General features: G+C 62.4%; 3 protein-coding genes across 10 annotated transcripts in view; 2 read left to right on the forward strand and 1 right to left on the reverse strand.

The window, feature by feature from the left end:
* Positions 1-6125, forward strand: part of STKLD1 (serine/threonine kinase like domain containing 1) — a 48441-nt gene extending 42316 nt beyond the window's left edge. Inside the window, exons 13-19 of the mRNA XM_032635192.1 lie at positions 1419-1535; positions 3245-3373; positions 3883-4011; positions 4087-4215; positions 5328-5468; positions 5638-5717; positions 5865-6125. Of these exons, the coding sequence (XP_032491083.1) occupies positions 1419-1535; positions 3245-3373; positions 3883-4011; positions 4087-4215; positions 5328-5468; positions 5638-5717; positions 5865-5867 (728 nt within the window). The 3' untranslated portion in view covers positions 5868-6125. The remainder of the gene's footprint in view (positions 1-1418; positions 1536-3244; positions 3374-3882; positions 4012-4086; positions 4216-5327; positions 5469-5637; positions 5718-5864) is intronic.
* A 126-nt stretch (positions 6126-6251) lies between these two features.
* REXO4 (REX4 homolog, 3'-5' exonuclease) lies at positions 6252-15222 on the reverse strand. Of its 4 annotated transcripts, none has more exons than XM_032634013.1 (8): positions 14309-15222; positions 12580-12914; positions 11001-11138; positions 10607-10800; positions 9329-9417; positions 8232-8306; positions 7632-7706; positions 6252-7023 (listed from the first exon to the last, which is right to left on the reverse strand). In XM_032634013.1, exons 1-8 carry the CDS (start codon positions 15095-15097, stop codon positions 6910-6912), a joined length of 1809 nt encoding a protein of 602 aa, XP_032489904.1. In that variant the 5' UTR covers positions 15098-15222; the 3' UTR covers positions 6252-6909. The 4 variants fall into 4 exon arrangements, with proteins under 4 accessions (XP_032489904.1, XP_032489905.1, XP_032489902.1 ...); XM_032634014.1 differs by having other exon boundaries at positions 6252-7099; XM_032634011.1 differs by having other exon boundaries at positions 7632-7764.
* The window catches only part of ADAMTS13 (ADAM metallopeptidase with thrombospondin type 1 motif 13), a 32537-nt gene continuing 27634 nt past the window's right edge, over positions 14731-19633 (forward strand). For 2 of the 5 annotated variants that reach the window (XM_032633985.1, XM_032633987.1), the window contains exons 1-3: positions 15217-15312; positions 16181-16340; positions 16705-16771. In XM_032633985.1, coding sequence (XP_032489876.1) covers positions 15275-15312; positions 16181-16340; positions 16705-16771 — 265 coding nt within the window. In that variant the 5' untranslated portion in view covers positions 15217-15274. Of the gene's footprint in view, positions 14869-15173; positions 15313-16035; positions 16341-16704; positions 16772-19633 lie in introns of those variants that run through there. The other 3 variants (XM_032633989.1, XM_032633988.1, XM_032633986.1) reach the window with 3 other exon arrangements.

Raw genomic sequence — 19633 nt, forward strand, 5'->3', positions numbered from 1 at the left:
GTCCCTCCATCCACCCGTCCCTCCACCCGTCCGTCCATCCATCCACCCGTCCCTCCACCCGTCCGTCCATCCATCCACCCGTCCCTCCACCCGTCCGTCCATCCATCCACCCGTCCCTCCACCCGTCCGTCCATCCATCCACCCGTCCCTCCACCCGTCCTTCCATCCATCCACCCGTCCCTCCACCCGTCCGTCCATCCATCCACCCGTCCCTCCACCCGTCCGTCCATCCATCCACCCGTCCCTCCACCCGTCCGTCCATCCATCCACCCGTCCCTCCACCCGTCCGTCCATCCATCCACCCGTCCCTCCACCCGTCCGTCCATCCATCCACCCGTCCCTCCACCCGTCCGTCCATCCATCCACCCGTCCCTCCACCCGTCCGTCCATCCATCCACCCGTCTCTCCACCCGTCCGTCCATCCATCCACCCGTCTCTCCACCCGTCCGTCCATCCATCCACCCGTCTCTCCACCCGTCCGTCCATCCATCCACCCGTCTCTCCACCCGTCCGTCCATCCATCCACCCGTCTCTCCATCCGTCCGTCCATCCATCCACCCGTCTCTCCATCCGTCCGTCCATCCATCCACCCGTCTCTCCATCCGTCCGTCCACCGATCTTCCTTCCATAGATGGTCGTCCCAGTGGCCGGGACAGCAGAGACCATAAGGGCCCAGTGCCAGCCCTCTAATGAGGCAGCAGAGACCCCACCTTGGCCATTTCCCTTCCCCTCCCTCTCCTTCCCCGTGACCCCGTCTGGTGCAAGGCTGTGGAGAGGAGAGAGTCCATGGGAAGAGATTCTGCCTTCCCAGAGAGAGTGAGAGAGGCTGCTGGGCCCCTTCCCAAGACTGGCCTCGGCTGTCACCCCAGAGCCACACCTGCCTCAGCCAGCCTCGCCTGGAGACGGGATAGCCATGGCTTGGCTTCCCTGGTGCCAGCACTTTTGTCCTTGTCATTCTTACCAGAAGGACACAGGCTGAGAGAGGTGAAGCAGCAGTTAGGGAGCGGCGCAGCTCTGTGGACCCCCGGCTGTCCACCACTGCCTTCCCCCCTTGCCAGCACACACCCTGGCCCAGAGGAAGGTCTAAGGGACCCACAGATGTCCCCTCTCAAGGCAGTAACGGCCAAGGGTTCTGGAGTCAGATAGGCTAGGTTCAAAGCAAGGGCTCATATCCCTGACCCTCCGTTTTCTCATCTGTCAAATGAGGATCGATCTTGTAGAGCTGCTGGAAGAAGATCCCTACGGCAGACGCGTGGCAAGCACTCAACACAGCCTGACTGATCGCGTCTGGTCACCCGTCTGCTTGTCCACCCAGGGGCCCACGTGTGACGCCCTGCAGACTCCCATCAGGGTCTGGTCCACACCCCCTCCCGCCACCTGCTCGTACGCCGTCTCACTCTGCCCCCCCACACTGCCAGGTGTGCCGTGGCCGGCGGAGCTGGCGGAGGTGTTGGTCGGCATCGTGAAGCAGCACGACAGGGTCCTTGACGCACAGCCGTGTGCCTGCTCCCTGCTGCTCCGCACCCGGGGCCAAGGTGGGCTCCGGGCACAGCTGGTTTCTCCTACCCCCGCCCTCCCACGCCAGTCATCGCCCTGGCATCTGACCCTCTGGGCACCCAACCCCACCCCAGGATGACAGGCAGGGCGCAGACAGGAGTCTGGGGCACCGCCCGAGGCCTGCCTCTGTGGCCCTGGACCAGCTGCTCCCCCTTCTGGCTGATCTCTAGGCATGAAACGAGCTGGTCATAGGGGTCCTGTGGTGTGAGCCCAGGCAGGTGGGATGGGGTCCCAGGCGTGGGCTCCCAGGAGGGCAGCTGAGGAGGGATGGGAGAGGCTGGAGCTGAGAGCCCGAAGGCCTGGCCTCCGATTTTTTTTTTTTTTTTTTTTTTGCGGTACGCGGGCCTCTCACTGTTGTGGCCTCTCCCATTGCGGAGCACGGGCTCCAGACACGCAGGCTCAGCGGCCATGGCTCACGGGCCCAGCCGCTCCGCGGCATGTGGGATCTTCCCGGACCGGGGCACGAACCCGTGTCCCCTGCATCGGCAGGCGGACTCCCAACCACTGCGCCACTAGAGAAGCCCTGGCCTCCGATTTTTAAACTGGAAATACTTCACTGCCTTCTCACTTGAATATTTAGGCTGAATTTCCATGTAATGCTTTACACCGCACGTGCTCACAGCCCTGGCAGGGCCCCCAGCCCTCCGGTCCTTGCCTCAGTCGTGCAATAAGCACTTACGGGGCGCCGGAGCCCCGACCTCGGCTTCCTCCCCGGAGACCCCGCCCCCGCCCGCTGTCTTCCCACAGTGGCCCCAGCTCAGGGTTCCCCGGCCTCTTCTGCTGGCCTGCGCAGCACTGGGGCAGGACCCGGCGGCCACGGCGCCAGCACCACGGCCCCCGTGCCGCTGAGCGTGCGCAGAGCCACCCCAAGGAGCAGCAGCCCCTGGTCACGGTGCACAGCCCGCTCACCGTCGCCAGCCAGGGTGGGCGCCGCCCTCCCGTGGGCGCAGGGCTCAGGCGGGTAGCGCCTGGATGCCCCGAGGGGACAGCTGCTCCGTCCCCAGCTTCCATGTTCACAGTCACGTGTCCCTCTGGCAACATGCACGGGCCGCAGCCGGGCGCCCCCATGGGCTTCACGCCGACGTGTTTCGGGTTCCAGCCCTTGCTGCCCCACCGGCCCCGCTCCAGAGGCCACCAGCGAGCAGTCGGGGGACGGTGTGGGGAGAGGGTCACCACCGAGGGCTTTACACGTTTCCCATCTCCAGCCACTAACCGGGTGGGCATCGTTCTCTCCAAAGGGAAGCTGGGGCCTCACCTGGAGCCCCGCAGCCCCCAGCCCCCCTACACTCACCAGGCAATTTACCACATTTCATTGACCCCGCGCCGAGAAGTCCAAAGGGCTGCCGTGAGTAGCCATGTTGGGACAGCAGGTGTAAATCGGGACCACCTGGCAAACAATGCCAGGTGATCGCCCTGAGAGAACACAGTCGTGGTCCCATCTTGGAAGGAAAGCTCAGAGGCCGGTCCCAGCCCAGTAATGGGACGGGAGGTGCTGGAACGGTGGCCCAGGGGATGGCTCATACCCTTGTTTCTGGGTCTCATGCTGGGCATGAAACTGGCCAAGTAGGCACCACTGGCGTGGGATGCATGGGATTGCAGTGCCCTAGGACCACAGAGAAGGGGTGGCCCTCAGGGAGGGCTTCCTCCAGGTGTTCTCTGTGGTCCTAATGCCGGGGCCCACCTGCAGGACTGACCACAGATGAGCTGCGGAGGGCCGGGCTGTGCGAGCGCATCCTGGAACGCCTGGACGCCTTCCCCAGGAACAGGGACACCTGCGTCAACGGGCTGAGGCTGCTCTGGGCTCTGCTGGTGGACGGTGAGCGGGCCGGGGCTGCGCCCTAACCACCCGAGAGCCGGGAGGGGAGGGAGACAAAGGGCCAGGATGGACGGGAGAAGCTGCACCAGCATCCTGGGGAGGGGTGGGTTCATATTCGGACCCCCTCCTGCCCAGCCCATGGAACCCTCCAGCTCACGCACATCGTGGGATTTCCTGGGCAGTTCCTGGTTCCACAAGCTGGCCTTAGCACTGGGCAAACCATCCTGACTTCTGATTCAGAAAGGGGGTGCTCCCAGGCCGTGCCACTCCCTCTCCAGGCCCCACTTGGTCCTCCAGCACCTGGGAGGTAATTTTCCCCAAGGAAAAGAGGGCTCCCGACCGTGGAGAGCCCTGCCCACACCCGGCACGCAGGGCTTCCCAAACCTCCCCTTAGGGGCCCTGCCGATTCCTACCCTACAGACTGGCTGGCAGGCTGGGGTTGCCCCTCCCCCCCAGCTTCTGCGCCACCAAGGAGTAGGTGTCCCCTCCTCCACCCCATCCTGTTCCAGCTGTCATCGCGAACAAGGCCCCCTGGGAGAAAGCCCCGGCCCTCATTGCTGAGGTGCTGGCCACCTACCCCACGGACGCGGAGATGGCTGAAGCCGGCTGTGCAGTCCTGTGGCTGCTGTCCTTGATGGGTGAGCAGCCCGGGGCCCCGGGGCCAGAGAGGTGGCCCTGGGCCCTCGAGTCGAGACACGTGTGGCCCCCCGCAGGCTGCATAGGGGAGCAGCAGTCGGAAGAGGTGGTGGTCCTAATCCTGCAAACCATCCGGGCGTACCAGGACCGAGCCCTGTTGGTGAACAATGCCTGCTGGGGGCTGGCCAGCCTCGTGAAGATGTCTGGTGAGCCTGGGGACGGCCGGGGCTGCCACTAGGAGGCGGGGGAGACTCCCCCAGCAACGCCTGCAGGCAGCCCACAAACCAAAAGCAAGCACACGCTCAAAGCAGGGAGGGGAAACACCTACAGTCCCATCGCCCAGACGTCGCCGCGCAGACCTTCTGTACCCTCACTTCCCACTGCTCTCTGCAACTCTGCATGGTGGCCACCTTGCCTGCCACCCACAAGCCTGGCGTGTGCGCAGGCTCCCCTCCAGGTGTGGCTCTGAAAACAGCCCGAGTCAGGGCGCTGAACTCGGCCTCCAAAGCAAACCCCAGCTGTTCCTAAGCCCCCGGCCCAGGTTCTGCACCCGACTTGGCACCACGAGCCTTGACGGACACTCGGGGCATGGAGCCTGGCAGAGCTTGCCCGCCGTGTGGGGTGGTTTGGCCCCTGTGAGGTCCGGCCCCTGCTGGGTGTGCAGGCTGGTGGGTCTCTGCCTGCTACTCGGCCTGAAGCAGAGTGGGGTGACCTTCACTCCTGGAGAGAACCTCCCGAGCGGGCAGGGTCTCCGGGCCTACCCCCCACTCCCGCAGGGATCCCGCCGTCAAATGGGGTGGGGTGCTGAAGCCCCAAGAGCAAAAGGCACGTGGCCCAGTGAACAAGGAGCGGGGTCGTCAGAACCCAGCGAGCGTGCGGGACCCCAGAGCCGAGAATCTCGGCTTTGCCTCCTGCTGGCTGTTGATGGCTAAGTCCACTCCCTGGAGGGTCAGCTTCCCCCTGGGCTCCAGGAAGTTCTGACAACTACGTGACATCACGGGTCACTGCTCTCACGGGCCCCCAGTCCCCCAGGAGCCAGGCCCAACCCCGCACTGACGGGCCTCCTCACGGGGCAGGGAGGTGCCCTGGAACGTCCCCAGCACCCTCTCTACAAGCACACTGGCCTTGGGGGCTGCTGGGATGGAGAGAGAGGCGGGTACACACCCCACCAGAGGACACCCACAGATGCAGAGCCAGGAAAAGCCTGACCTTGGCGGTCCCCACGCTGCAGGACAGCATGGCGTCCCCTGCCAGCTGAGGCTCTTGCTGCCCCACGTGTTCAGTACTGTCACCCACCCACCCCCTCGCCCACACCCAGAGCTGGCGGCCCTGCAGGTGGTGATGCCCGAGGAGGGCAGCAGTGGCCTCACCCTCATCCAGGAGACATACCAGCTCCACCAGGACGACCCGGAGGTGGTGGAGAGCATCTGCGTGCTGCTGGCCCACCTCGCCTCCCACAGTGAGGACCCCCCTGCCCTCGTCACGTCCTCCCTGGAAGCCAGCATTCAAGAGGCACCCTGCTAGCGGCTATGACCACTGGGGGAGGGGCAGGAATCCTCCGTGCCGGGCACATGCTAAGCCTCGGGGGGGGGGGGGCCTGGCCTCGGGACCCTCTGCTCTGCCCGCAGAGGACATCCTGTCGGAGTTGGTGTCCAGCGGCATCCAGCCCCTGGTCGAGGAGATCCACGGGCGCTTCACCTCCAGCTTGGTGAGTGTTGGGGGCTGCCTCAGCCAGACCTAGATGGCACAGAGTCCAGGGGCCGGAGCAGTGGTTTGTGTGGAGGCGACTGGGGCTGCCGCGTGTGTGGTTTTAAGAGGCTCTCCCTGTACCACCGTGTCCACGACCTGACCAAAGTAAACCCTGGAGAGAAGCAGCAGTGAGACCGCTTCAAAGAAAAGCAGGTTAACAGGTTACTCGTGGACCCAGAGACCGTCCATGCAAATGGCTGACCTGCTGTTCTCCTTGCAGGAGCTGGTTTCTTACGCACAAAGTGTGCTTCAGAAACTGGAAGAGGCCTCGCAGCCCAGCTCCCACGGTGGGCAGTAGACCTGTCGCAGGCAGCCGCCCGGGGAGGCTGTACCTGACGGGGCGCCCACTGCCACAGGGCGTCTCCTTAGGGGTGGGGGTCACGGAGAGGTGTCACCCAGGACCAGCAGGGGGACACGGCAGTCCCCTCAGACACTGAGCCTTCACAAGCTCCAGCTCAAGTAAAAACCTGCGTTTACGTCACACAACATCCTCTGTGGGTTCAGACTTTTTGTACGGCTAGCAGGGGCTCAGTATAGCCTGGTGCTAAGCGCTCCACTCACTGCAACCGGCTGCACCTGAGCTCAGAAAGCCCCCCGCGCGCGGGCCGGGGGTAGAGGGCTGCGGGCTGCCCGTGGTCAGGACGTCCATCCTAGTCGGGGAGCCGCCCACCTCTGGGGAGAACCGTTGCCACCGCGCTGGGCAGCCCGAGCTCCCCACGCTGGCCGTGGGCCCCGACCTGCAGTTTAAACTTGTGTGCGGTGGGTGAGAAAGGAACCGCTGAAAACCCCTCGACGAGGCTGCCGCGGGCTACCCACAGCCGTGCGGTCCAGGCTCGAGTCCGCGGAGTTCTTTCCTTTCCGTTGGCCGAGGCAACGAGGGAAAGGGGCCTCCTCGGAGGCAGGTGCCACCACACCTGGGGACAACTAGGCGCTTCCGGTCCTGGGACCCGGGGAATCCCCAGGGACAGCCCCTCCTCCCGTCCCACGTGCGGGGATGAGTCTCAGACGCCACAACCAGACAGGAGACGTTCTGCCCACTGCTGCCATGATTCTGAAACCTTCCCACAGGGTCACTGCTCCAGGGGGGGACTCCATCTGTCCGGCGGCTTGGTCACAGCTGCCCGCGAGCGTGGTACAGGACGGGGCTCCTGCTAAGCGTCGTTACCGTGGGCATTGGAGGCCGGGGGCCGCCTGTCTCGGGCGATGCTCTCCCACTCCTTCTTCACCAGGACGTACAGCCTCATCGCTGCCTGCGCATCTTGAATCTGGGGGACACGCAGCATCACCATGACTGTCCCGCTGGGCCACATACATGCCTGTCTATCCCACAGTTCCCGAGTCCTGGCATCAGACACGGACAAGTGAAGGAGAAAACTGACGAGAGCTGTGGTCCAGCACCACGGCCCTCACCGTGCTTCCGCGCCCCAGTTCATGGGAGGGAGGGACCCAAAGCGAAGGGATGAACGTGCTGCCTCGTGGGTGCTCCAGACACCACAGAATTAGGAAGGAGACGGGGTGGGGGACGGCAGGCCCTGAACTTGATGCTGGGGCACAAGAGCCCAACGGCTGGGCTCTGCGGGCCAGCGGGCTCGCGCGCGGTCCTAGAGGGCCTGCAATCCAGACTGGGGCCTTTGTCTCCGACTACAGTACACTAGTAGCTTTTTGGTGTGAAGTGTTAGTTAAACGTAACCGTTTAGAATTTAACCGGCACTTCGCAGGCCTGCTGCACCACGTCATTTATCACGGACCAGGAGCCTCCTAAGACAGAAGCCGCCCAGGGCCCACTGTGTTTGTCTTCAGCTGACCCTTCGCCTCGCGCACGAGGCCCGGCACAGCCCCCAATCCCGAGGCCTGTCACCCGGGACACACTCACCGAGCAGTGCTCCGCCTGCTGCACCTGGATCCCCAGGACTCTCTCCGCAAGCAGCTTCAGAGACGGCCGTCCACTCTGCCAGGGGAGAGGGCAGCGAACAGCCACGCTCGGGTGGGGCCTCTGTAGGCCCTGCCTGGGCAGGGGAGTTGCCCGCTGAGCCCCGACCCAAGTGACCTTCAGTGTCCCTCCCACCGGAAGTGCCCGCGGCCCTGCGGGCTGGTGACACCCGGTCAGCCCACAGAGGAGGACCATGAAAGGACTCTGCCATCTCTGCCTTCCGGCCTCAGGCCGCCCTGCTCATTTCAAGGGCAGCTCTGCCTCTGGAATAGACACGATGGCGGCCTCTTGCCCGCAGTCGGGGGTCTAATCACAGAGATCAGAGAGTGGAACTCACCCGTCCTCAGCGACACTAACTTTAAAGTTGGCATTTGGCAGGACTCTTTCTCTTCTAAGTTTCCTTTTAGTTTTAAAGGTTAAAAGGAAAAACCAAATGAAACCCAACACCTTTCATCAGTAAGACAGCCTTCAGGGACCAGAACCGACAATCACGTGAACCGAGAAACTGAACTACGCTGTGTGGGGCCGCGCGGTTCCAAGTACCTTCACTTGGCTCCGGAAAGGCTTGTACTTCTGAGTGTCCCGGATCTTCTTCTTCGGGTGACCAAGAAACAACGCCTGGAGGAGAAAACAGGACGGGCGTTTTGTTGTCCATCTGCAGCAGTAGACCCCTTCTACCAAACTCCAACACGTGACACACGTGCAGACACAAATAAGACGAGCACTGACATGAGCCTGAACTTCTGAGGGAAGATCACCATGGGAAAAGTGATGGAAGGACCATGGGCATGACAACAGCCTTGAACCCGGGGAAGCTGGAGACTCAGTCACCAAGGAGTCAGCAAGCGGCTGAAACGCGAGTCTGCGTGGGGAGGGCGCGGGGAGGGAGCACGAGATACCGGGGCCTCTTGAAGTGAGAACGTTTATGACAAAACGCGTCTCCGTGGACAGAGGACTTGTTGGTTTTTAACAGTTCAAGTTCTACTTTCTTTCTTTTTCGGCCGCACTGCGCGCCTTGTGGGATCTTAGCTCCCGACCGGGGATTGAGCCCAGGCCCTGGCAGTGAAAGCGCCAAGTCCTAAACACTAGACTGCCAGGGAATTCCCTCAAAATTTACTTTTAAAAGACATTTAAGACCCATTTCTATGGGTCCCTGAAACATCGGAGGCTGCCAAGCTTCCAGGAAACACCGTTTGAAAAGCTGCAGGCCCAGGAAGGACAGTCTCCCATAACGGCACGCCCCGAGCTTCTTGTCCCAACAGGTGGGTCAGCTCTGCCCACAGCAGAGACCCTAAGGGGCTGAGGCTGAGCCCCACTCTCTGGGGCACGGGAAGGGGACCCTCCGAGCCTGCCTGCTGCCCGCTGTGCTGGCCGCCATGGGCCTGCCTGTGACGCGGGGAGTGCCCGGTGGCTCCGAGGAATGGGCGCCAGGGATGCTCCCCGACGGGAGGGGCTCTGCCCTGAGAGGGGTGGTGGCCCATCCGGCGGGTGAGGGTGGCAGAGACAGCGCCCGGCTCTGCCTGCGAGGGTGTGCAGGGACCCGCTCCCCCGAGCTGACACGGTGGGCGCATCACCCAAGTCACGGAGAGAGCGCGACGACCCTGGACACCGCGTCACGTAAGAGGCGCCTGAGCCGGCACCTTCAGGTCGTTGTGTAGTGCGTGTCCGACTAGGATCCGGCCCTTCAGCAGGTCTGCCACCTCCTTCTGAACGACTTCAAATGCTTCTCCTGGAAACAAAACAAAGCAGCGGCTTTTAGCGACACGTCCATCACTACCGTGCCGAGCGACAGGCTCCCGCAGGTTAGACCTCCGAGGACGGCAGGCGGGCCTCTCTGCGCAGGAGGGCGATGCCAAGGCCGAGGGGCCGTCCCAGCACCCCCACCGGGGAGAAGCGGGGGGAGCACACTCACAGCCCCCTGCCAGGGTGATTCTGACAGCCGAATCTAACAGTAAGAAGCCAGGGCATGTGTTTGATGTCTTTCCAACCGGAGACGAAAACCAGGCGGGGGTAGCCCTCGCCACAGATGGTGAGAAGCCCGGCTCTAGACCCTGGGCTCCGGAGGCAGCTCTGCTCACTTTTTCGGAGCGGACCCCTCGGGGCTACGCCCTCCCCTAACGCCCAAAGGGAAGGGCTGTAGCAACCGCGCTTGGGCCCCGCGCCTCTGCCCGCCCGCGACCCTAGCAGGACTGGCAGAGCCCGGATGGAGATGTGGTCAGGCCCTGGGGCTGACGAGCGGCCGGGCCATCTCGGGGGCTGTGCTCCAGGGAACCTGAGAGGTGCGGAGAGCAGAGAGCACGCAGCCAGAGGACGACAGAGCCGCCGCCTCAAGCCCCTGCTCCCAGGATCTCCCCAGGCCCCAAATCTGGGGCCCCCTGGGTGCCTCTCTGCCCTCCCCCGACAGCCTGTCCATCGGCAAACCCTACGGGCTCAGCGTCCAGGCTGTGTCCCGAGCTGGGCCACGGCTCGTTGCCTTGTACAGCCACCTCCCTGACCAAGGGCACAGAGGACAGGCTCACTCCTCCACCCCCGCGCCCCGCCCCAGCCTATGCCCAGCGCCGAGGCCCCCCGAGGGGACCTGCGCCAGACCGGGCCCCGCGCCGCTCACGGCCTCGCCACGGCTTCCGAATCCTCGCGTAGGCCTGGGAGCCCCTCCAGCCTGTCCCGCCTCCCCACCCCTTCCCCACCCCACAGCAGCCTCTCTCCGTCCAGGAACGCTGTCCCGGTCTTCAGGTCGGGTGGCCAACAGGCAGCGAGGCCGACGCAAGCGGCCGTGGGAGCCTCTGAGCCCACCTGCCCAGGAGGGAGGAAGACCGCCGGGCTCTCGCTGCGCCCGCGCCTGCAGCAGAAAGGGCCGCAGGGAGACACGGAAGCGCTCCAGCCGCCCCCGCCCGCGTGCCCGCGCTGAGGCGACCCACCCTGCGCCAGGTCGTCGGGCCGGATCCCGCTGACCGCCGTCCTGTAGTCAGTCACCGGCTGGGCTGGCTTCACGTACTTGTCATAAACACACTTCCCGTACTGGTTCACCAGGGACACGCGGGCCACGATGCTCTCTTCCCCCTTGGGGCCCACGCCCACCATCTCACAGTCCACGGCTAAGGCTTTAGTCAGGCTGGAGGGGAACCAAGGCTCCAGTTTAATCCACTCGCGGGACCCAGGAACTGGCACCACCGCTCAGTTATGGGACAAGGACGGGTGTCAGCCGGACGCCGAGAAGCGCCTGCCCAACTCAACGGGAGAAGAGGGAAGCGGGCCCTTCCTGAAGACCCCCGGCCCCACCCCCCGGGGCCCTGCCCCACGTGCCCCGCGTACCCACTGAAGGCCCGCTCCTTCACCAGCGTGATGGTGCTCTCGCTCTGACCCAGCCGCTTCCGTGCTATCCTGGCTGCCTCCGGGCCGATAGCTGCTTCGATGTCCGCTGGGTCGACGTCGTCAAACCAGATGTCTTCTCTAAAAGGCAGAGGGGAGAACAGGCTGAGCGCGGGCAGGCGAGCGGGGTCTGCTCTTAGGGCAGCCCGGCCCCAAGTGCCTGGCCGCCAGCCCACCGCTCTGGCTACTGTGATCATCCTGGCGCTTTCCTTTTTAATTACTCATTAGGGACTTCCCTGGTGGCACAGTGGGTAAGACTCCGCACTCCCAACGCAGGGGCCCTGGGTTCGATCCCTGGTCGGGGAACTAGATCCCACATGCATGCCGCAACGAAAGATCTCGCATGCTGCAAGCAAGCCCGGGCGCAGCCAAAAAATAAATTAAAAAACAAAAAACACTCATTAGCTGAAACTTAGGAACTACAGAGCAACAGAAAGAACATAAAACAAAAACACGCCCCCACCCCCAGTCAGGTGTACCGGCTGCTAACATTTTCTTCTCAATTACAAAACTAACGGTTCAGTTATGAAACGTTTAAGAACCTCAGAGAAACACGATGAGTGCAGAACATAGACAAAGAGCCCCACCACCAGGTCCCCGGGCCGAGCCCTGCAGACATGGGCTGCAGCTGGGCAGGGATGGGTAGCGGTGGCTCGTGACTGCGTCTTTCGGGCTCAGCGTCCATGTCGTTTCTTTAGAGACGGCCTCCTGAGCTCACTGACCGGACGCGCCCCCCTGGCCATCTGCCCCCACAGGCTTCTGCCTCGTGGGATGTATCCCAACCACATTGAAGGAATTACTGAAATAATTTCCGTGCATCGTCTGTCGCCCTCGAGACAGAGGGACCTGTCGTGACTGCTGTTTCCAGAAAGCGTGCCTGGGGCAGTGACTCGCGGCAGGCACTCAAACTGTTCCTTCCTGAAACCTTCAGCGATGGCGTCCTCAACCCCAGGCAACACACATCCAGGCTGACTTCCCATCACGCCGCTCCTGGCTGAGCCATTCAGAGGCAGCCACTGACTTCTGCTCCTCCCCGGGTGGGTGACACCACAAGGTCTGCTGACCGGGCACTGGGTCGGCACGCTGCACCACGCGGACCCGCCGCGGGCGAGCAGCTGAGGCTCCGGGCACGTGGGGAACCTGCCCCACACCACCCAGCTAGCAAGACGTGGCCATCAGCTTCACGCTCGGGTGTCTGTGGCTTTGGCGTTCACTCATTCCACAGACCCTTCCCTGGGGCCTCCCACGTGCCAAGCCCTGTTCTAGGCCCCAGAGACAAAGCAGCTATGAAACAGGCTGTCTCCCTCGTGCCCACATTCCAGGGGAGACAAATAGTCAACAAAGAAACCGACAGCACCAGGGTAAGGTGACGGAGGGGCCAGCAGCCTCGGCCTCCTTAAGGAGACAGGCCTTAGTCGCTGTGACCCGGCTCTCGGCCAGGAGGCCGATTAGGCCAAGACGGTCATCACAGCTGCGCTGGCCCGGGGGGTGGGGGTGGGGGGGGTGGGGGGGTGGTACTTACTCGGTGGGCGGGGCCGGAGGCAAGGTGGCGGTCACCTCCTCAGCTTTCCACTTCTTATGTCTGACTTCTCCTCGTTTCGGGGAAATGTCATCATTAGTCCTTTTCTTCGCTCCTTTCTCATTGCGCTGTGCCCGGATCTTCCTGTTCGTCAGACATCCTGAGGGCACAGAGCCCCGTGTGGCCTTGGGGTCTGTGTTTTCTGTCCCCATCTCATCTCTCTTTGCTTTATCTGAGATCACTTTCCTGTTTTGTTGGACACCTTGGGGCTGCTTTTTGGAAACCGTCTGAGAGAGAACAAGAGCCTCTTCCGGGGCCTGTGATTTTTGTTTCAGCAACTAACGGAACCCAAAATAAAACACGAAACATTTTAATTTGGAAAACATGCACAAATGATTAAGAAGGCTTACACGTGTGTGTGCGTGTGTGCGTGTGTGTAAAAGCAACCTGTTTCCACATTTAGAGTTAATTCCTTCACAGCTCAAGCCAACAAGCTGGTGCATGGCAGCCACTTTCTAGGTTTGCTACTGCTGTGAGGGTCTCAGGAAGAGAGGAGTGTGTCCAACAAAAAGAGGCTGAAAAAGGGCTGGCAGCCGCACCCCTGCTCTCCTACACGGAGGGCTGAGGTCTCCCAGCCCAACCTCCTCCTGCGTGCAAGTCCCCGGTGTGGCCATTCTCAACACGGTTAAGACCCTGCTACGTGGCAACCAGCTGAGTGATCAGGCGGGTTTCTACTTACCTGTTCCCATAATGTTTAGAGAAAAAATACTTTCTTGTGTGAACTGGAGAAAACACAAAGTTTTTTCCATAATAAATATCCCTCTGTTTGCTTAGTTTTGCTTTACTTTCTTGAGAGAAAGAGATAAAGTTACAGCTCAAGAAGTCAGAGCACCCGGGGGTTGCCGGAGGGAAAATTTCATCGGCCCGTGTGTCAAGACAGGAGAATGCTTTGGACTCTGCCCTAAGGTGCCCGGCTGTGTTAGGAAGCTCAGAAGCTCTTACGCTCCCGCTCTCACTCTGAGGCTCCCTCCGTAACCGATTTCAGGAACTAGAAGAGACTTTGAAGGTCACGCCCCACGGTGTGAATGTGCACCCCCGTCTGCCATCTGCTAGCTAGCTATGCGACCTTGAGTCAAGTTCCTTAAACTCTCTGCCTCGTCTAGAAAACAGCGATGACAACAGCAGCCAACTCAACGGAACTGGAGAGAATTTATGAGTGAAGCACAGCAAACAGCATTTAGGAGACAGTAACCCGTAACCTGTAGGTAAGTTTGGGCCACTGATTCCGAGAAAGGCAGTAGGTACAACACGGCATTACGAGCAGGGACTTGGGCGTCTGACTCCTGGATCTGCTGAACCGGCTGCAAACCTGGACACCTTACGTAACCTTTCCGGCCCATTTCCTCGTCTGTAAAGTGGAGATGATTAAGGACTCTATCTCAGGGCTGGTTAAATAAGAACACAAGTAACTCAGCCGGCAGCGTCTGCACATTTTAAGAGCTCAGCAGCCGGCGGCAGTTGTTGTCAACTCTCACCTATTAAAGGTCCAGGATGTTACCAAAATCCTTTACATCAAGTCCCTGCCATTCACTGGCCTGCGAGCTCGCTGCCGCCCTCAACAGGCCACCTCTCTGTGAACCGCTCTGTCCACAGCGTTCACGCCAATCTGCGCTCCCTTGGACCCCACGAGCCCTTCTCCGTTTTTCCATCCGCGGGGCCCCCGCGGCCTTACCTCCTCCTGCAGCGCCTTCCAGTTTTGGGAAAAGTCCTCCGGTGCCTTTGGAGGTCGCACCACGACCACGCCGGGGCCGTTTCCCGGCTTTCTGCCTGCTTCTCGCGCTTTGTTCTTCCAAAATCTTTTCTTCCTGTTTTTCTTCCGATTCGGCTTCTTGACGAGCTCGGGCTCAGGCGCGGGGTCGCCCGGGGCGCGCTCGGGGGCCAGCACCCTCGCCTTCGCCATCCCGGCACCGTCCCGGCCCCCGCGCCCATCCACGGCGGCGCCGCCGCGGCCCCGGAGCCGAGCTCTGCCCGCCGAGCACAGGTCCCGCCGGACCCCAATTCGCCGGCCGCGGAGACAGCGGCGCGCGGGACCCCGGAAGCCGCCCCGCGCGAGTCTCCACACGTGAGCGCCGATCCCTGGAAGTGCCCTTCTCTCGCCGACCGGCTGGAAACCGGGCCTTCGCCTCTGGTACCGCGCGGCCGGGAGCAGGGCGGGGCTCTTTGGCCCCCAAGGAAAAGGGCTGCCACCCCGACGAGCGGCGTCCGCGGTCAGCGACACAGGATCCGGTTGGGGTAAGCCCGGGATCTCCCCGAGGGCCGGCCTGGGGCCGAGAAACGTGAGCGCCGGAAGGGAACTGGGGGGGGCCGCCGTCGGTGTAACACCGAGGCCCGGCCGGTGGAGGGCGGGGCAGGCGGCCGCCAGGGGGCGCTGGACGGCCGGGCCTGGGAGCGGCGGGTGCGGAGCGGACTCACAGGTACCCCGGGCAGCTGTCTCCCGCCCCGGGGTCCGAGCCCGGCCCATCTTCCCTACGCGGCGGGGAAATTGAGGCCCAGGGACGGGAGGGAGCAGCCCAGGTCGCACAGCCTGCTTTCCCAGGGCCGTAGTTCAGCAGCATCCGATAACAATAATAAGCTCTGTAACGAGTGTTGAATTGTATGATTTTGTGTGACAACAACGATAACGAGTCACTTGCGCACCATGCCTTGGCTCTGGCAATACCTGGATCAGCGACACAGGTGAGGCCTCCACTTCCCCAAAGCTTCCATCCCAGGCTCTGTACGTGCGTGGGGGCCTTCAGGGAAACACAAATGCTAAATCAACAATTGTGGATAGTAGTAATTGCAACGAAAATGATGAAGTGAGATACCGTGGTACGGACTTGAGGAGGAGTAAGGCTACCCAACAAAATGCAGGACGCCCAGAGAAACAGGAATTTCAGATAAAGAATAATTTTGAGTATAAAAATGTCCCATATATTAGCTGCAATTTGCGGGGCATACTTAACACCAAAAAAAAAAAAAAAAAGCATTGTTTACCTGAAATTCAAGTTTCGCTGCTGTCCTAATTTTTATTTTCTGAATGTGACACCTTTCCCTGGGGGGCCACTTAGATGGTGCCACGAGGGAGGTGACATTTGAGCTGAAACTAGAGCAGCAAAGCACTGGGTGTATTTGAGGAACGGAAAGCAGGCTGGCGGGGGGGCGGTGGCTGAAGGTCTGTGAGCAGTGTGGGGATGGCTGGGGAGGCAGGCAGAGGGCTGGTGCCGGTTCTGTGGGCAGCCGTTGGCTGCAGGCACAGAGCAGGCAATAGCTGAGAGGGAGGGAATGAGGACAGGAGAGCGGGAACAGGTCATGGAAAGCAAGGTGTCCATAGGAAGAAGGTGTGATGGTGCCTCAGCCAGCCGGGAGCCACAGTCACACAGATGGGAGATGAATCCCACCCCCGCTCTGTGCTCTCAGGCGCAGGACCGGTGGCTGTGCTCTGAGCCAAGGCCCAGCCCAGCCCAAGGCCGGGCGGCGGCGGGAGGAGCCTGCAGGCCGCCCAGCCCCTCGGCCCCTGCCCTGGGAGGAAGCGCTCACGAGTAAACACAGCCTCATCATCCAGCCCAGCGGGTCTGTCGCATTCCACGCCGGCCAGATTGCAGTCGCTCTCCCTTCCTGGGAGGATGAGTGAGCTTCGCCTCCAGGGGAGATGTGTGCGGGCAATTCTCATCTCTGTGCCCCTCGTCCTCCTGGGCTGCTGGGGACTCCCTGATTTCCGGCAGGTGGGTGGATCCGAGGGCTGCGGTGCTGGGGGAGCCCCGAGAGCTGGGAATCTGGGCTCCGCTGGGTGCTGAGGGCGGGTCCCTGGGGGAGAAGCGGCTGCCCGACAGCCCTTGGGCCAAGTGGGAGGAAATCCGAACTTGGGGTTCAGGGGCTGAAGTGGGCTCACTGGAGAGGGAGTTGGCCTCGGTACTGTCCACCCACCTGTTGAGGGGCAGACCCGGCTAGGCGGTGTGAGTGGCTTGCCCCCTCTCCATCCTGGGCCCCCTCTCCATCCTGGGCCCCTTCTCCCCCCTACCCCCCCGCCTGCTCCTCTCCCACACCTCCTTCTCCCTCGTCTTCCCTCACTCATCCTTTCTCCCACAGCAGTTTCTTCAGGCTTTGGAGCCAGAGGAAGTGACCGCTTACTTTGGCCCTGACGTTGCCTCCGAAGGTACTTGTCCTGGCGTCTTCCTTGCAAGGGGAGTTTCTCAGAGCCTGCAGGGGGCATCTCACCCTTGGGTCAGGGACCTTGGCTTTTCAGTGGCTCAGCTGAGAGGAAGTCAGAGCTGCTGCTGTCACCCCGTTAATTACTTCTGTTACTTCCTGCCAAGTCGATAAAAACTGGTCTGGGTGTCCTGGGCCGGGCTGGGGTTGTGACCCTGGGCTTCTGCTCAGTATCTCAAGGGAACGGGCACTAATTAGCTGGTCTCTTCCGCCCCTGGGCCTCCCTTTGGGCTGACTGCCTGTCAGGAACTCTTGCAGTTTCTGGCCAGGATGTAAACACATTTATCTTTTCTGTGAGACACAAGAAGGGCGCTGGGTCAAGCTCCAGCCAAAGCCTTTTCCTGTCGCTCATGGACCGTGTCTGTGGACTTCTCCATGGTGCCAGCCCCCTTTCCAAGTAGGGCCATTGGTGATCCAAAGGCAGGTGGGGACCAGAGGCAGGGTAGGCCAGTGGTCAGAGCGGAGGGAATTAGGGGTGTCCCACTCGTGCCTGCCTTCTCTGTGGTCGGGGCCAGATGCACGCTGAGCGATGGCTGGGGTCGCGCTGCGGGCAGGGGGAGCTGTGCTGGAGGGCCGAGCGGGGGGAGTGAGAGGCCTCCTGTCTCCCGCAGCGCCCCGATTCGACGTGGCCCCGCTCACCTGTGTCTGTGAGCCCGAGCATGAGGCCAAGGACGGGCGCGGGGGGCTGCCCTGCAGGGCCCCACGCTGCTCCCTGGCAGCCCTGGGACGGCTTTTCTGGGCCTCCTCACCACCTCCTTCACCAGCGAGCGTGTGGTCAATGCCTCCCTCCGGCTGCTGGGGGCCCCCTACCCCTGCCTCACGGGAGGCCTCGCCCTGCTGCCCCCAGGCGCAGCGTCCAGGCTCACCTTCTGCTTGGGCTGTGTGGTGAGTGGACGCCCAGGCCGGCAGCAGGGGGAGGTTGTGCCGTGGGGACCCCAGTGGGGCAGAGATGCCTCCGAGCCCCCGCTGCACAGCCAAACGTGAGCGCAACACCACTTAGCCAGACTCTGACACCATTGGGGCCTGTTCCTCGAGGCTCAGAAAAGCCAGCTGAGTTTCCCAAGGCCACCCAGCTGGCAGGCGGCAAGCCCGGGGAACAGGGAACGGAGAGAGGGTGGGCTTTGCAGTCAGACCTCTGGGCTCAGACTCCAGCTCTGCGCCTTAGTACAGGCGACCTTGGGCCAGGCACTCCCTGGACGTCAGCGTCGTCACTGATGGGACTTCCCAGGTGGTCCAGTGGTTAGGACCCGGTGCTTTCACTATGGGGGCCCAGGTTCGATCCCCAGTCGGGGAACTAAGATCCCACAAGCTGCGAGGCCAAAAAAAAAAAGAAAAGAAAAGAAAGATTAAGAAAGAAATGGTGAAGGCAGCAGCAGTGGCCTCTTGGGTATCTTTGGGGATTGTCACGTGTTGTCACGATGCGTCACTGAACGAGCCAGAGCCGTTTCTATTCATAACCACCCGCCTCCCCGCCCCATTCCGGGGTCAGGAGGCCCAGTCTGGGTTGGAACAGATGCGCTCAGGGCCCATCTGGTGACAGGCAGTACTGTTCATTAGCGCAGGCCTAGCTGGTCCCTCAAGACCCCCTCCATTCTTGCCCACGGGGGGCCCCACCGGGATCCTTACCAGGCCCTGTAGACTGGGGCCGGAGGCCTTGTGCGTGACGGGGACTGGAAGCGTGGCTGGGGGCCTGGCAGCAGGTGGTGGGCAGCGAGCGCAGCCCCCAGAGGGCGTGGCTCCCCCGCTGTTCCACACAGATGGGCTCTCGGACCTCGGACTTGGGCAGGACCCCTTGGAGGGGGCAAGTCCATGCCTGGTGCTGTGATGGCCCTGCATGGGGGAGGGGGCTGTATGCACCAGGCAGCTCTCTCTCCTCCAGGAGGGTGACATCCTGGTGGGTGCAGACAGGATCTATATCCAGCCATTGAGGAGGTGGCACCGGGAGCTGGTGCCTCCCTGGGGTGGTGCCCAGCCCCACCTGCTCCGCAGGCCCACCCCCAGGGCACCCACGGTTCCAGGTACAGCTCCTGGGAGAGGGAGGGCGGAGCTGCGTCGAGGACAGCTCTGCAGGAGGGACCGGCTCTCCCGATGCCTGGGCCCAGCTCCACCAGCCACCTTCGTTAGCACGCAGGGGAGTGCCCAGCTCACGGGGCAGGCCAGGAGAACACGTGGCCACCAGCCGCGGCCCCAGGCCGTCTGCTTGGTGGGCAGGTAGACCTCCCGCCTCTGCACAGCCATTCACAGTTTACAAAGCGTGTTCACAGACGTGCGCCGTGGAGCCTTGGGCGGGCCGAGGTCAGTGGCTCCTGACAGATCTGATGCTGCAGATGGGAATCCAGAGGCCCAAAGATGGGAAGTGGCTGCCGCAGGCCTCCAGGACGGCTCCAGGGCAGGGGCAGGATCGGGCCGGCTCTGCTGCCAGCACGCCCGCTCATGCCTTCCCCAGGCTGCGCCCGGCTGCAAGCGGGCTGTGGTCCTGGGCTTTTCTTGCCATCTCGGGATGACCCCCTACTCCAGTATGCGCCCAGCGTGGGGCTTTGGGGTGGCCAGAAGGACATAAAAGCCACACAGCAGCTGATGTCTTCTGGCCTTGCGCTGCCCCGAATACCCAGGCAGCAATGGGATCTGGGCCCGAGGGGTGGAATGAAACGTCTCCACCTGAGACGGCCATCCTCCCGAGACCCGGCCGCGTCTCCCCTGTAAGCTGGCCAAGCTGTCAGTTCTAACGGTCACAACGTGAATGACATGCGAGAGCTCGGGACCTCTCACCCTCTGAGAGTGTTTCCTCCCGAAGAGCTGGGAGGACCAG

This window comes from Phocoena sinus, chromosome 6 (assembly GCF_008692025.1).
Source record: "Phocoena sinus isolate mPhoSin1 chromosome 6, mPhoSin1.pri, whole genome shotgun sequence".
In the NCBI taxonomy this organism is placed as follows: Eukaryota; Metazoa; Chordata; class Mammalia; order Artiodactyla; family Phocoenidae; genus Phocoena; species Phocoena sinus.

Coding starts and splice junctions, on each gene's coding strand:
- REXO4 (XM_032634011.1), bottom strand. CDS start 15,097: ATGGGCCGGGCTCGGACCCCGGGGCGGGAGACAGCTGCCCGGGGTACC. Junction 10,801..11,000: donor AAGGAGCGGGCCTTCAGTGG/GTACGCGGGGCA, acceptor GTTCCCCTCCAG/CCTGACTAAAGCCTTAGCCG. Junction 9,418..10,606: donor GCCCGACGACCTGGCGCAGG/GTGGGTCGCCTC, acceptor TTTTGTTTCCAG/GAGAAGCATTTGAAGTCGTT.